Source organism: Coloeus monedula, assembly GCF_965178545.1.
Source record: "Coloeus monedula genome assembly, chromosome: 1".
Classification (NCBI taxonomy): domain Eukaryota; kingdom Metazoa; phylum Chordata; class Aves; order Passeriformes; family Corvidae; genus Coloeus; species Coloeus monedula.
In genome coordinates this window covers 102,608,834-102,625,988 of record NC_138781.1, presented here as the reverse complement: position 1 = coordinate 102,625,988, position 17,155 = coordinate 102,608,834, and the positions used below count along the sequence as shown (strand labels likewise).

At 39.5% G+C, this 17,155-nt stretch overlaps 1 protein-coding gene across 1 annotated transcript in view; it reads left to right on the top strand.

The window, feature by feature from the left end:
- Positions 1 to 2,277: 2,277 nt before the first annotated feature.
- DOK6 (docking protein 6) overlaps positions 2,278 to 17,155 on the top strand; it is a gene marked incomplete at both ends in the record, with an annotated part of 249,450 nt that continues 234,572 nt past the window's right edge. The window contains one exon of the mRNA XM_082290095.1: positions 2,278 to 2,343. Coding sequence (XP_082146221.1) covers positions 2,278 to 2,343 — 66 coding nt within the window. The remainder of the gene's footprint in view (positions 2,344 to 17,155) is intronic.

Genomic DNA, 17,155 nt, shown 5'->3' with positions numbered 1-17,155 from the left:
TTTAAACAATCACTAGTCTCATTTTGAACAAAGCTTTTGTTTAATATGTTGTAAGGTGTCTTGAAAGAATCCTCTTCTAGGCATATCCCAGTTTTCTCCCTAAAATCACAGAATATTCTGATTTGACATATCTTTAAAATAGAATTAAGGAGGAAGTAATATTCGGAGTTCAAAATCATCCTTTTGAGATTTCATTAGAAATACCCAGGAAGCCACAATTATATATAGGCTAAGTATTTTTCTCTATTCCTTTGTATGACCATATCGTTTATTTAAAAGTGCATAATTATATAGAAGTTTTTGTTTGGATAAAAATAATGCAGAAACTCTACTCCTAGCAGTTGTTCCAAAATTTGTATAATTAGGAACTGAGTTGCTAGAAAATAAATGGATAGGTAAGCTTTCATGTGCTTCACTAATTGCTATTCAGTTAAGGAAAAAAAGATTCAGAACAAATAATAAGGGTTATTCTCAGGAAAGAGAATTCTCCTGGCATAGTCTTGTAATTTTCACACTCATTAGACTTGAATGCAAAGCTAAAAGCAGTCAATGAAGATGTAAGATCATAATGTTAAGATTCTGTTTTGCTCTGTCATTTTTAAATGGGATACCATACCCACTTGATGGTGGACTAGCAAAAATACTTTTGTACCCAGTAGTACTCTTTAGGTACTGGAAGACTGCTACGAAGTCACCCCAAAGCCTTCTCTTCTCCAAGCTGGACAACCCCAACTGCGTCAGCCTTTCCTCACAGGAGAGATTTTCCATCCTTCTGATCATGTTTGTGGCCCTCCTCTGGACCCTCTCCAACAGGTCCATGTCTTTCCTATGCTAAGGGCTTCAGAGCTGGATGCAGTACTCCAGGTAGTTATATAAAATTACAAAGCTTTTCCTTATAATTCCATCACTGAAGCACTGTAATCATTTTTCTAGATTGCCTCTTTCCTATTTGCTGCAAGGCTAATCTCTAATGTTGTCTATTGATTTTGAAAATCTGAAACAAATCTAACAAACTTTCAACTACAGAATTACGTTTCATCACCCCAGTCTGTAGCACACCACATACTGCAAATTCCTGTTTCAGAAAACTTCAGGGCAATGGTGCAGTAGATATTTAGGAAAAGAGTACATGAAGCTTTCATTAAGCTTATCAAACGAGTCAAACTTTTTCCGCTGAAAGCGTTTATCGAGTACAATTTTGTGTAACAACAGTCATGTGCTATTTTGTCAATCCCACATATCTGTAGTTTTCCTTTCTCAAGCAGCTTAGGTCCATTCTTGTCCATCCATATTTTAAATGTAAGTAAAGCAAACACAATTCCCTGGGGTTTTTTTTCCCTGTCTTAATATCTCCTAAATATCATGTTTTCTTCAGAAGTCGTTCTTCTGCCAGGTCGACCTCAGTGAGAAGTAATTAAACACATGGTCATCACTGCGGAGAGCACAGAAAATCTGTGTGTGACAACTAATTTTTCAACTTCAGATGGACTTGTGCCTTTTTTGTTCTTTTTACTTCTTTCACTTCTGTAGTTTAGTTATTTCTTTCATTAAGTTTGTTGTACTGACACAACAGTTCCGCGTTGGCTGCTGGATGTCTACGCGGCTTCCTGAATACACGAGGCTGAAAGATGCCCTCCCGGGCCGTGTTTCCGAACGGATCTGCCACCGGAGCCGGGGATGCCGCGGCCATGGGCCAGCCCGGAGAAAAGTGGGCAAAACCGGCGCGGCTGAGGAGAGCACCCGGCCCCCGCCCCGTGTCGCGCCCCGGGCTCTGCCGGGCCGAGGCGCCCCTCGCCCCCTCCCCGGGGCCCCGGCCGCGGGCGGTGGGCAGTGCCGGCGCTGGGGGCGGGCTCCGCGGCCGCGGCGCCGGGGGCGGTGTCCCCGCTCCGCCCCGCCCGCCGCCCCGCCCGCTCCCGGCCGTAGGCGCGGGCAGCCGCGAAGCCGCCGCCGGGCGGAGCGGTGCGGAGCGGGGCCGGGCGTGGGGCGGCGGCGGAGCGGGGCAGCGAGGGGCCGGCGGAGGAGCGGAGCGGGGCGGAGCGGCCGCCACCCGCCCGGCGGGGCGGTGCGGAGCGGAGCGGAGCGGCCGCGGGAGGAGCGGGGCGCGGGCGGAGCGGAGCGCGGCGGCTGCCGCTGCCTGGATGCCAGAAGCGCCTCTGGAGCCAGCGGCCGGCGGCACCCGGGAGGGCCCGGGAGAGGAGGAGGAGGAGGAGGCGACGGCGGCGGTGGTGGAGGAGGAGGACTCCGGGTGCGGAGGGGAGGAAACAGGCAGCGCTTGCCATGGCCTCCAACTTTAACGATATAGTCAAGCAGGGCTACGTGAAAATCCGCAGCAGGAAGCTGGGGGTGAGTTCTTTCTCCCTTCACCGGCCCTGCCCGGGGTGGGGGCGAGGGGCTGGGTGTCGCCTCGCCGGTCTGGGGGGCGGCGGTGCCCCGGGCCGGGGCCGCCAGCGCGGGGCGCGGCGACCTGCTGCCGGTGCTGCTGCCGGTGCTGCTGCCGGTGCTGCTGCCGGTGCTGCTACCACTGCTGCTGGGGCTGCTGCTGCCATTGGTGCTGCTGCTGGCTGCTGCTGCTGCCATTGGTGCTGCCGCTGGCTGCTGCTGCCGAGGCTTGGAGTTTGCTCCCGGATCCGGAGGGGTCGGTGGGGATGCGCTGCCATTGCGCCTCGGAGAGAGCCGGCTGCTCCCCTCTCCGGGAAGGCGCCGCTTCTCCCTTCTGTCTCAGCGATCGCCCGCCAGGGTCACTGTCCGCGAAAAGCTGCGCCCCGTGCCCCCGTCCTTCTCGAGTCCCCCAGCCCAGGCCGGGGCTGACACCCCCCTTTTGCCCGTCCCTGGGCTCCCCTGTCCTTCGCCCTGCTGCCTACGGCAAGGGCTTGGGTGGGGAGAGGAAGGCGTAGGCAGGATCTGTAAACTTTGTGTACAGATTCTTCCTCTCTGTCTCTCCCTCCCATTTCGGAGAGGGATGATTTCAATCCGGGCAGGGTCAGAAAACACTCTGCTGGAACCGGAGTAACAGAGTAACAGAGAAAAGCAGGCGTGGAGGTGTGGTGGTGCTCTGCCCTAGGGCATGAGTGACTGGGGAATTGGGAGCCTGCAGCGCACCGGGGACGGGCAGGGAGGCAACGGGGTGGCAGCCTCGTGAACCTAAAGGCAGAGGCTGACAGTGATAAAAACTCGGGGCAATCTCTTAGGTGAGGGTAGCTGTTCGCAGTGCCCACCGGGATGCTCAGCGACACCGCGTTATCAGATTGGCCATGGGCACTTTCCCTGAAGGGGTGCGGCAAACCTTGAAAAGGCGATGAAGTTGGAGCAAAGTGTGTGCAGAGGTCAGGATTCTCTAAACTTCAGTCGGTCGGTCCCGGGAATCATATGTTTCGGCTGTCTCCTACCCTTTGTGAGAGAGCAGGAATGCTTGCTGGCTTGCACAGCTACTGATGTTGCCAATAATCCCAAAAGGTCCAAGTCCCTGTTGGCCTGAGGCTGGGAGGAGGTCTGAGGTTCTTTTTGTTCACTCTTTTAGTTTTTCTTCAGGTGTGCAAAAAAGTGCAGAATCTCTACCAGCTCTCCCTTCCAGGGGGTGGTCCCTGCTTGCTCCGAAACCTAACAGCAGGGACCGTGTGAAATCTGCCCTCCTCCAAGTCGTGCTCTGTGAGCTTATCACTGTGCTAATATTTATCTCCTCCTCCTTCTCTCCGTCTCTCCCTTCCCCCCAGATGCTGTGCTTTGCTTACAGACACATTGTGCAGGATGGTGGGACACTAATCATAAATTGACCTTTGGAGCACTTTGATGACTTGGCAGGGCTGTTAATTCCAAAAGAGCACAGGAAAGTTTGGTCCAAACCCTTAATAGCCTCAACTACAAGTGTTTGAGAGATGGTGTAAATCCAAAGAGAATGGATGCTCTTATTAATGATTTTACAACCCAAAGACTGTGGATCAGTCAAGCATTAATCTTATCTGAAGAAGCAATTTCTAAGCCTTAGTTTGTTTCTGGCAGTCCTCTGCTTAACCTTTGCTCATCAGTTTTTCCCCTGCTCAGCAGTGTTATTGGATGGGCCCAGTAGAAAGCAGAGATGGTATCCCATCACCTTGATGTTTGTAGTTGGAAGCAGAGTTAATCTATTTGGTTTGCAAATCTGGATTTGAAGCCATCTCAGCGTCCTTTAAGTGTGAAATTATGTTTATGCATATCTCTGTGTATGCAAATACTTTTATATACCTATGTCTGTGGTGTATGTGCAACAAATGTAGAGTTGGATGATACTTGCTGACCTGTGTAAAAAAAATTGGGAAGACATTGATATTTCATTGCAGAATATCTTATGTAGCTTGAATATTTTGTTTTGAAGATGTTAATCTGATTTTTTTAAGGGGGACGCATATAACGTTTTTTTTTGCATGGATATTTTCCATGGTCGTAATGATTATCATACCTCTACACTAAGCAGAAGGGAAACAGTTCATATGGTGTCTGTGGAGGATTTTCTCCTACTGAAGTGTGTGAGGGTGACAATTCAGACTGTACAGCCTCAGGCAGGTGGTAGTATAAGCTTAAATATGACATATGGAAATGCACATCTGAATAAATCTATTAAATACAATTTAAAAGGGATTATATTTTATAGAAAATAGCATCAAAATTCAAATGAGTGTGATGGTTGAAAGGTATGAATATGTGTGTATATATCCATAGCTAATTGGATTCTCGTGACTGAATATCTAAATGCAATTTTTTTTCACCAAGTGAAGCATTAAAGGTTTGTATTTTTTTCCTTTATGTCTGTCTCCAAGTCCAAACCTTAGTGACTTACACTGGAGCCATCATAATGTAGGTGAATACATCAGTTTTCAGGGATATAAATGTCTGCTAGCAAATGAAAATATTCATTAACCTCCCAAAATACTGAAAAGAGGGAAGAGAGCTATGGGTTCTGGAAAGTAAGGCCAAGATAACTTTTTAAATATGGCAATAGAATTTTATCTCTTGCTAGTTATGTTTCATCCTTACAACTGGAAGTTACTGGGGTAGTTTTTTGGGGCATAATAGTCTACATTCTTTGAATATTTCAAAGTCTCCTGAAAAGCAGATTGATTAAAACTTGGAGAGCTGAGGTGTCTAATACCAATTTTAGTGCTAGACTTGGGCAATAAGACTAATTCTAACCTTTAGGCTGGTAGCTAATTTGTTATGGAAATTCGTCCAATTCGGATTTTATTCTGTCTTGTTTTGTGACTGAGGGAGCCCTGGCTAGGAATCAAATGGAAGATGCTTCAATAGTATATTTTAATTTTATTGAAAAAAGCCCCACAGCAACAAGCTTTCATTTGGGAGAACTTTCTGGTAGAATTTAGTTTTTCAAGAATTTAATTTACAAAAACCCAAGTAGTAAATCTTTGTCTAACTGTAAAATAGAAATCTTTATGATTGTTTTCCTAATGAGGTATAATGTTTACTTCTGACATTTTACACCTTGGTCTAAGTACTTGTTACCCTGTGTGCCTATTCCCCATATACCTTCAAATTCTATCCATAGCATGCATGAAGTCAGGACTCGAGCTGTTTTCCCACCAGTAATTGATTCTGTTCAGAAAAGTGATTTGAAGACAAAAATGATGCCTGAATCTTGATGGAAATACATGGCAAGAAGAACTGTGAGAATTTGTCATTACTTTTTTTGCTTAGTGATACTTAATCATTAAATTTTGTTTTGCCTGCTTTTCGCTGTAATCCTTAACTGCTTGTTTACCATTCAGTTTTACATCTAAATGAATTTCTGTTTATTCTTCTGACAGTATTTTCAAGTAGACCTCATTGTTCTGATACTTTCATGTTGTTAAAATTGCTTTTGTTGTAAGGTTGGATAATCAGCTGAGGAGCTTTACCAGCCTCTCTGTTGCTGTTTTCTGACACCTGGGAATATCATGGTTTCTGCCATCAAGATATCAGGCCATGAAGAGACACATCCATCCAGTCTGATCACTTAGCCTGTCTCCCTGCTTTGTTAAGCATGAGCTGTACATGAAACTTTTCTCTCTGGTGCCTTGAAATGTCAAATATATGTTAAAGGCTATGTAGTACGCAAGCTCACTTGTATGCATTGCATCTTCAAGGTATCACAGTGTCTTTGAAACTTAGAAACTGTAGTCATTGAGGATGACTGTATTAAAACACTTTTATAAAATCTGTTTCCCTGCAGCCTAAATATGCTTTTCTTTTCGGTGCCCTGGCATTCTGGCATTGTTTGATATTTTGCTTTTCTCTAATACTACATAAAGGAAATACTCATTCTTGCAGCCATTACATTTGACCTGTGTGACCCTTCTTTGAAATAAATTTGATTGTAATGTGGTGTGCTGTTCAGATCAGAATAGGTCATTTGTGTACTGTGGAACAGGACTGTGCTGCCTTTGTTCTTTTGGAATCTTTCATACTTGTGTCACATTAAAATTCATATGACACAATTTTGTACTGCACTGGCTGTGCTTATAGGCTGAAACTTTCTTGTAGCAGATTGGAATCCCTTTGTTGCCTCCTAATAAACTAAGCTGTGAAGATTTCATGCCTTGCTGAAGTGCTGTTTCTTAGAAGAAAAACAATTTGATGTCACATTAGGAAGTCTAATTAAAAATGAACATTGTGTCGCTTTGATAGTCTTGTTTTGACCCATATCAACCTTCGAAGTCATAATCTTATTGTTTGTTTGTTTCTGTCTTTTTTTTGTCATGCCTCAGCCATAGAACAAAAGAATCCTATCTATTGGAAATTTTCACTCAGTTTGTTAATAATTACTAATTTTCCTGTGTTTCCACATACTAAGTGGAATTATTTTCTGGGTGCTTCAGTTTATACTCTAATATCTATCTGAAGAGAAAATTGTACCTGCCAGTCAGTCTTGATTGATTAATAAATAGTAGGTTGCTCTTAGTCACCAAATTAGAAGTTTTACTGTATAACCCTTCCCTATTTTTAACCATACCTTTAGATCATTACAGGTACCTTTTCTGGAAATGAACAGTTTTTCTCCTTCTGCTGTTAACCCCATCTTCAATCAATCAGGGCTAACAATGCTATGAATGCAAACCACTGATTGCAGCGTGGTTCCTCTTGAAATAATGCAATATGTGTCTTACAAAAGCCTAACATTCAATTGATATTGTGTGTATATTTAGGGTGAAGAAAGCAAAGGGACCTGCAAAATGTCTTGGGTTTGAGATTACATTGATTGATCACACTGGCTCTGCAAGTGGGTCATGATGAATACGGAGGGCAAAGTAAAGGTTCTTCTATTTCTTTGAGTTGCCACAGCATATACTAAGAAACAAGCGAACACATGAAAAAGTACAGGCAAGTAGTGCACCTGGAGTGGATATCCTTTCCATAGATTATTTTATATTGTCATCTATGGGAAAGGTGCTCAGCCTGGTGGTAAGCATCGAGGTTGCCTTTTGTATATCTACATCCTGACTGGTGACATAAACTGTGAGTTATGTCTTGGAGCATGAAACTAATTCGAATGAAACTATAAAACCCTGATTCCTATTTATAATAAGTTCATTTTAGTTTTTATAAAGCTCCAGATGGACAGGATTTAGATTTCAGATTCCTTCCATGTAAAGGAGTTTCTTTTTCATGATAGTTCAAGGCAACGTGAGATATGGAATTAAAAGGATTTCACCGTAATCCATTAAAGAAGCTAGTCACATTCACTACTTAATACTGAAAATATCATTTGAAATACCAATAATTACTGCTTTCAGTCTTCTTGCTACAGTTATGTGAATGGATTTGAAGAATTAAAAAGAAAATACATGGATTTCCAATTTGGTCGTTATAGAAAGAACAGTCATCTTGAGCTTCTGACCAGTTTTTATTGATTGAGCATATTGTACAGGAAATTGAAGGAAATATCTTGCAGCCACAGTGAACAAGGACAAAAAATCCCACTACTTTTTTTATGCTAATGTTTGTGTTAAAGCAACTTGTGAGTCAGGCTTATGGTAAGCACTTTGAAGTTGCTGTGCTTCCCAGTTGATTTTCTTGATGTGCTTTTCCAGCTCTTAATTCCCAAGAGGTGTGATAGCCAAAGGTCTAGTAATTTTGTAATGGATGGCACTTACTTAAAGAGTCAAATAGTTCTTTTTTGTAGATAGCATATCACATCCATGTTATCAATGGATTATAGATGCTTCTATTTTTACTCTTGTGTGTAATACCATTAGCCTCAGTGAGATTACACCTTAGCTGTATGAAGATTACACAAAGAAGTGTTTGTACAGACTCTCTCACTTGCATATTGTAAGATGGTAACATTTTATTGAGAATGTATTTGTATCTCCTATAAGGCCTTCTGTTTTTTCATTTAAGAGTCTGTCATTTTTGTCCTGTGATGGACGGTTAAAACCTGATGAAAAGACCCAGTGAAACGACCCTGAAGTCGGTTTAAGGAACCCATTAACTTTGGTGGCTTTGGTTCAGTGTCCATGTGGGAACATTAGCCACATGCACAGAACGTGAATTTCCTTGTTGTAAAATGCCCCTCAAATCCTACTCAAAGGAATTGTCCTTTCAGAAATTGGTGATTATGGAAGGAACATGCTCTATTAGTCCTTGAAATATACAAGGAATTATTCATATAATTCCAGTAGTGAGTTTTCTTCCTTTTAGTTTTTTAGAAATAATCTCTCTTCGAATCATTCATTCAGATTTTTGCAAGCAGTGCAAAATGCTTTATAGCTGTTGCCTGGCAACAGCATATGTGAGTCAGTTGTTAGTTACACGTTTATATATGTGACTGTGTGTAGAGCATGTATTTTAGATAGATACTAATGAGACATTTTTAAAAAAGCATGCTATGAAATGCTCTTTTTAAAAATAATAAAATTCAAATAAAGGTTTTGAGGTCTACATTACCCTGGAAAGTTTTTCTTTTGTTTTAGGTTATGTGGAAGATCATCTAGCTGAGCAGCTTTTCACAAATGTCGTGATGTAGTTAATACACTTCTGTGCAGTCTGAGAGAGCAACGTAAAATATTCTCTTTGTTGAATGCAAGCAGTATTTTATGTGTATGGATGCTGAATTATATCCCTCACTGTTCTTTAAATTAATAATCTGTTATTGAACCAAAATGTGGGTGTTTTACTGTATACTTTCATATATGTTATATTTAACATACTAATTGTAAATGTTACACTGCAATTTTTGTTTTTAATCTTTACAACTTGCAGTGCAATTCTAAGATTCAAAAAGATTGTGGTGTATTATTGTAATGGATCATAGTTTGGTTGAAATATTTTTAACAGAAAAAATACAGACTTCAACTCTAAATATTATGAAATTTCATGAAGAAAATCAATAAAGAAAAACAAGGAAGCCTTTTAATATTGTGGAGAAAGTTTTTATGTAGCAGGACAAAATTGCAAACTTATAAAAAAGGTTTTAGTGAGAGTAAAGTGTGTGCAGTAACTGTATCTTGACACTTATGCACATAAATGCTTACTTTTGATTAATATTTTTTTAATACTCAGAATACATGTTCAGACATCATGTCTGAGGAGAAAATCTGTGTGATTGATAAGTGCAGCTTGTAAACCACTATATCTGAAAACTTTACAAGTCAAGAGAGTTCCAAACAGTGAGATTTGCAGCTGGTATCAGAATTGAATCTATTGTCTCCAGGAGTACTCTTACCAACTAGGATAGGGTAGGATAGCTTTCTTGGAAAGTTTTGAAGAGTTTTGAAGATGAATGTTAATTTTGAAGTCTATTTGGAAATTAAGGGGGAAAAAAGATATGCAGTCTGTAAGCTAGTAATGAAATATGCTCCTTTTCAAAAGTGATCTCCACTGCAAAATAAGTCTTCCAGATTCTGATGCTTTTGAACAATTGCAACCTGTGAAACATGGCATTGCTGTCATACTGAGATGCTACAAGCCCATACAAATGGAGCCTCACAGGAATTACTCTTCACTTAAGATGCACATAAATTAGGAAGATAATTAAGAGAAGTGTGTAAATCTTTTAAAAGATTGATCTTCTTTCTCTCTGTTGTTCAGTTGCCAAAATGTCTCTCATCATCTCCGGCTTATCTGGGCTGAACTTTGGAAAGGTTGTATTCATTAACATGTCAGAGAGGAATTAGAAGCACACAGCATTGAATAGAGCTGGAGAAAAAAGTTAGGCGCCGTGTCTGCTGGAAGGACTCTTTGGCATATTTACCCTACCTGTTCACTGCAAAGAGAATTAATAGCAAAGTTTAATATCCAAAGGTTGTCACCACTGTGGAACCAAATTACTACCATCTTTGAGAAGGAAGCCCTTGATACTTCCAATACTCTTTCTTTGTCCCTGGATTTTTATTTGAGACAGTCTTGCTCCAAGATACCATGTCCTCAGAGTGAATTGGTATATTCTCTTTTCTCATGCAAACACTTTTTTTCCTGCAAAGAGAAAAGAGTGCATGAAGTCTTACAAAATAAGAATGCAACAGTTTTTTTCTGAACGAGTGGTCATAATTATTGGTTTTGTACAATGCCTAAAAAGAGGGGAAAGCTTCCATTTTAACTGAAATTGACATATTAAATTATTAATCACTAGACTAGTGTGATAGTTGTAAGGCGTATGATATGTATAATATATGTAAAACAGCATGGCAATAAACACCCTAACAACAAAGAGTGGAGGTTAGCTTTTCATATTTGTAACAAGGCTATTAAAATAAAAGATATTTTACTGAGTTTTATTTTCTGTAGTTCTAGTATCTTAAACTACAGAATGAATTTTAGAGCTTTCTGCACTGTTGGTGAAATAACCTCTTTCGAGAAGACAAAAGTCTTTGTACTGACATGTTGGACTCAGTATTAGAAAAGTTAAATTTTAGTCTTTTTTAGAGATAGAGATGTAATTTGTAGTCTTGAGTACTTTGATTCATTCCAGCCTTATTCTCAATTATACTAAGCCCACTGTACACTAAATTAAATTTAAAACTGTGTTGAGGCCCCTTATACTGCCAGCGTAGTGAATGCTGTTAGTGTAAATGGGAAACAGGCTTTCTGATCTTAGCTTTTCTGTTTGTAAAATTAGTACAATCTCTTTTCACCCATCATTGCTTTATTTTGTCTGTCTCAACTATAAACTCATGTTAAGTTCTCCTTTAGAATGTAGGTTGGCTAATGCTGATTGTGGTCAAAATGTTATTAGGTGCTACAGCTCTATAGAAAACACTGGAATAATTCATATTTTGTTTTTAGTAATTCAGATTTCATAACTGTGGAATAGCTGAGGTTGAAAGAGAGCTCTGAAGGTCACCTGGTGCAACCTCTCTCCTCAGGCACGGTCACTTTCTATTTTAATGTTGTATGACGAGTTTTGGTTGCAGAAGTAAACTTTTGGGTGTGTTATATTGAATTCTTCTATTTTTTTTTTTTTTACAAGGCAGTATTTGTTCAGGTATCTGTAAATTATTTTAGATTTTTGTGTATAAAGAAGGAAAATATTTTGCATTTTTCCCCCAGATCTTACTGATAGAAATGATTGCTCATCAGTTTTCTGTTTTCTTCTTAGAAACAAGTGTCAGGAATAGGAATGCAAGAAGTCTGAAGCTGATAACTTTGATAGGCCTTATGTCTCTTTTGCCCTGAGACAGAATTGTGGCACAAAATGTAAAGTGTTGGAGAATTTCACTTTTAAAAGTAGATATTGAAAGGGCTAAGGTAGAATTGTTCACATCTTGTTTGGCAGAACAATCCTGAAAGCTGAATGTGGTGCATGAGACAATTCCATAACTGCTTGGGTTGCTGGTTTGCAGTTGTGGGTGTAAATTTCTAACCCCAGCCATGCAGAAAAACTGTATTTGTCAACTACTTGACACACAAAGTAACAGCCTTATTTTAAAGCAGGGGGAAGGGTTAAAGATGTTGCTACGGCATCTTTTTCCTTTCCTAGGGGAGCGGAGCACTGGTCAGATTTTGAAAAGACATCAGAGTTTTCGCATCTCCAAATTTTATAAAAGGCATATTCTTCCACAAAAGAATTGGAAAACCCTTACTCTGTAGGGTTATGTGAAACATTCTGATAAGCAATGCTAATACTTAGCCTTAAGTTGTGTGTTTTACCCATAATATCTTGGAGCCCACCATGGGGAGCGTGTATTTGCATCTAAGGTCTGTGTGACTGTGCAGGTTGTAGGGTGAATCAGTTGAGTCCCCTTGCAGGGTCTAGAGATAACAAAAAATATTGTTTCTTGAGGAATTCTACCAACACAATATGTGCAACAAAAGAGCACTAAAAAAGCCTTTACTGAGATGAAATATATAAGGTTACAAAAAGAAAAAAAAACCCAGAAAAATCAAATTATTGTTTGCCTGTAATATTAATACTAGTATGAGCACTTCCAGAAGATTTGTAGCAACCAATATTGTCAGGGTACTGGTTTGCCTATAACAAAAAAAATTTTTTTTTTTCTGCAGAAAAGGAATAATTTTGAGATCACTGAATGATTAGTATCTTCTTCAGTGGGTCATAGCTCAAAGAAAAAGGTTGAAGACGTACTGGGTAGCCTTTGCTAATATGAGTATTGGTTGAACCTTTCTCATTGTCAACACACTTGGGTGGTAATGTATTTAATGAAGTTGAGTTCCTTCATCATGTGACATTTTTTCAATTATTGAATAATCTGGATGTCTAGGGTTTGGGTTTGTGGTTTTTTTTTGAGAATGAAAATTCTAATATAGAACCATCCAAAAGAAAAAAAAGAGAAAGGGAACTACTTTTGGCTTTAAGTGTGAGCATGCAGATGAACTAGATCATCTGTTTCAGGTGTATGTAGTAGTTGCTTTCATTAGATCTCACTGCTCAGTGTAGGCACATCTTTAATTTCTTCTGATGACTTGTAAGAGCAAACATTTTTACAGGAAAAGCTTTGCAACAGACAAAAAGTTTCTCAGCACTAAATCTGCATTTGTACATAAATTTTAGCTGATGAGAATTAGTGAAAATTAGATTTGCAAAAAGCAGAGTCAAAAACTGAGATCTATCTTTCCCCAGTGGAGCAGAATCTCTGTCAGCTGTTATTCCCAATAATGATGTGTGATGTAGTAAATATATAAATATTAAAAAATGTAGCAGAAGGAGCAAGGAGCAAAAGAAAGGAAGCAGAGTGCTGTAATCTGATGTCATTGCAGAAAAACAAGAATGGAATTATTTTTGTGGTCCCAGAGGTCTTAATAAAAAAGAACACTGCAGTTTTTTAAAGGTAAAGTAGATACATTAATGCAAAGGCTCTATTTCTAGAATATAAGCTATTACATGTTATAGGACTTGCCCAAGACCCAGGGGCCAAACACGATATTGCGGAGTCACGGCCATTTCAGAAGGTTTGGGTTATTTTGAAGAATTAGGTGTGAATATCTGTAGAGTATCATTAGAGATGACTCTTTTCAGACACTTCCTAATCATTTGGGATGAAGATAATGCTTACAAATCGTGAAAGGGAGCTGTAACTAATGGTAACAGCTTAGCAGCTGGTGGAGAACATTGGCTAAACTATCAGAATTAGGAATCTGAGGTACATTGAAAATGGAAACCTCACAGTGAGACATAAGGAGGAATCTGTAGAGCAGCCATGGAATAGATTTAGATGAGATTTGTGGGCAATGAGAGGAAAGTTTATACTGGTGGACCTCATAGTGTATTTATTTGAGGATAAATGTTGCTCTAGCAGCTTTTATACAATAATATACCTAAGTGTTTAAATGTATTGCTTTGGGATTTTTTGAACTGAAGGAGAAAATAGAAAAGTAAATGCTACTTGTAAATATTTTTGACTTGATTTTGACATGATCATAACATAATGCAGTGTATTTCTCAAGAGAACCCAGAGGTTAAATACATTTCAAAATGGTTTTGGAGGTGTATTTTCCAGAATTCTTGATGTCAGAAAATAATTTTTGCGTGGATTTTTTTTTTTTTTCTCTCTTCTCTGAAATGGAAAATCAGTCATTTCTGCTGTGTTTCTGTTTAATGTTATTTTGTGGCTTACAGTCATTTAACCTAAAAAAGAGAATATTCAAGGTGAATCTATCCTCTACTGCAATGTAAACAAAATGGAATTGAAAACTCTAGTGAGGTGGTGCCTCTTGTTCAATTCTTAAGAATCTTTTCTTTCTTCCACCCCTGACTTACCTGAAACATTTCCTAGAACAGCATAAGTAATAAATAATTGATCTTCCGATAGCAAAACTTAACAGTTTTCCTTTCTGTAATTTGGAATTTACGAGAAAGAATATATACCCGTTCTCATTTAAGTAAATAGATATATGTCTGAATGTACTTGCTTAATTTACCTGTACTGATTAAAAGGGACTGAACTAATGGGCCAAATATCTGCTTGTGGGTAGAAAAGCATATGAAAAGGAATACAGTCTCCGTCAGTACATGTCAGACTTTTAAGTTTAGGACAATGTAAAAAGTTGTAAATTATATTGATTTCATTGACCCAAGCTAACCCACAGTGGTGCCACAGCTGCACCATCGCTGTGCTCAGGGCTGAGCTGAATGCACAATAGATGAACAGAGTTGAACAGGAGATCTGAAATGGGAAATGCTGCTAGCCACCCTTTGAAGTCAACTTTAGAGAGCTATAAAACAAAGCATAGCTGACTGCATAGCTGTTAAGATGATCGTGACTGAAATAGTGAAAATGGAAGCTCAACTAGCAGTGCCTAATTACCAAGAGATTCTTGATTTTTGTCACTAGTGTTTGTTCATGGAGTTAGGTTTGCAATGAGTTCAAATACAAATACAGAGGAAAGACCTGTGATAAAGAGGGCCAAATCTGCCCTTGATTGTGCAAGCGTCTCTGAAAGTGTGTGTGTTTGCAGGTATCACACGCCAGCCACAGGGCTCACCACAGCAGTGAGTGCTTTGACCAAGTTTCATTCAGTCTGTTACAGCAATTTCATAAAATTCTATCAATCCCAGCAAATTGTATTAAAACCTAAGCTGGGAAGAGCAGTTCCTCATCTTCAAAATTCTTTTCTGGATAGGCAGGTAGTTTAGGAGTGCATCCCATGTAAATGGGATTTGTTCAGATTTCATGCTTCAGCTTTTCTTTGGAATCGGGAGAGTTAAACTTAATTTCTAAACCCAAAAATGAAAATGCTTGTGTAATATTTTGTCCTCAGGACCAGATGCCTTAGGCGTAGGCCTTTAATCCCTGTAGCCTAATTACACCAATTAAGGTTCATGAAATATAAATTTTGTTGCATATGCATCTTGGTTTCTTCTTTTTTCCTCAGTTTCAAAATCAGTCTGAAATATTGATGATCATATTAAATGGACTCTGTTATGTGAATTGCTTTTAATATTGCTTTCTAGTTATCCTAACAGATGCAGTGAATGACATTTTCTAACATTTAGACTTAAATGCACGTTCTCTTGCTGAAGGAAATCTTGAATAACATGGTTTCTTGTAGGCCTGCCTCTTTATCTGCATTTAAGTAAAAAAGTTGCTGAAGGTATGCAGCACTCTAGAAAACCTCAGCTTTTAATTGTTCATGATTTCTAGTGCTGCAGTGCAAATTAATCATTGTTGAACTATGCTGGGGAGAATAGAAATGCCTAACAGCATTCTGGTCCCTGCCTGGAAGAGCTTACACTCCAACATCTGAAATGTTAAACCAATCGTTCAAAGTCTCATGTTATTTTTTTTCGCTGAAAGATTTCTCTCCACCTAAATCTATCATCCATTTCTGCCATCATGTCTATGCAAATGGATTTCTGAATCTTGATTGTACCAGTTCCCTTCTCCCCCCACACTGATGAAGAAATAGTCACTCATGTGGATGAAGTCCCCATCAGTGCAGGTTCTTTTGGGATCAGGGAACGCACCAATAGGGGATGAGGGTACAGACGTGGAAAAACAATTTCATTTAGGTGGTTCAATAAAAGAAGTACTGTCTGCATAGCAACAGGTATAGCCATGCTAGATTATATTTTACTCATAAAGATAGTAGTTCCTTCAGTATAGATGTGAAAGCTCCCAAATGAAAAATTCACAGCCTTCTGGGGGGTTTGTTTTTGTTTTTTAAGGCAGAGGCGTATGTCACTGTAAAACAACTATATGTACTTTAACGTGGCCAGAAAAGAGGCATTTAGCTGTTCCACTGCAAAAAGAATGAGTTAATAAACCTGGCGCACAATCTGTCTCTGCTGTAGCTCTTGGCACACAACAGCTCTAATTGGTGGAAGCTATTGAGGCCTTAATTGCTGATTTTGCAGTACTGCCATGTTTACTGATAAGGTTTAATGCAAGCTAAAATTTGTTAACTGGGGAGAAACAGTCACACTTGCGTGAAGAGTGTGAGGACAAACAGCAGGCTTTTCTGAAGCACCAAATGACGATGAGGTATTTCAGCACGTGGCATCGTTAGATTTCTCCTTTGAGACCCCTGAAAGGCCTTTTTTTGAGCAGAAGAGCAAGAAAAACTTTTCTGTGTCATGCAGCTAGTGCTGAAATAAACCTATAGTTGAAGTGATAATGTTCACCTCCCTGATTTATATGATGTTGCGCTATGCTGACTGGACAGAGAACCATTATATTTTACCATTAAGACCTTTAGTTCTTGAGCTGAGATATCCTCATCTTTTATTTTGAACATTATTATTGCACTGTAATACAGTAGCCTTTTGAGCTACTAACCTGCTGTTTCATTTCTGAACTATTAAGTTAAAAATCATTGTTACTCATATTTGAGTTTATGTAGTAGCAAAAAAAATACCAAATAATGATATTATATGGCTGTTTATGTCCCAAAAGCTAAAAGGGAAAATAAATGGAAATGTGTTTTGTACTTAACATAACACTCTGGAAGTGCCATTATTTTGTGTCTTAGCATGTTTTTCATATACTGCATGCATAGCTTAGAGCAGAGGAAAATAAGATGCTAGCTGAGTGAAAAAAAGATGCTGCTGTGAGTTTTGTCTTCATGTTTGAAAAATGTGACAGTATTCAGAGATTTTGTGCTTTCATACGATTAAGATCTATTTAATTTTGTTACTGGACATACTGTATCTAGAGTATGTTCTCCGAGCATCTCACACAGTTCATGAAATGTGCATCTGCACGTGTATAAAAGAGCAGATAGTTGAAGTGCCTTA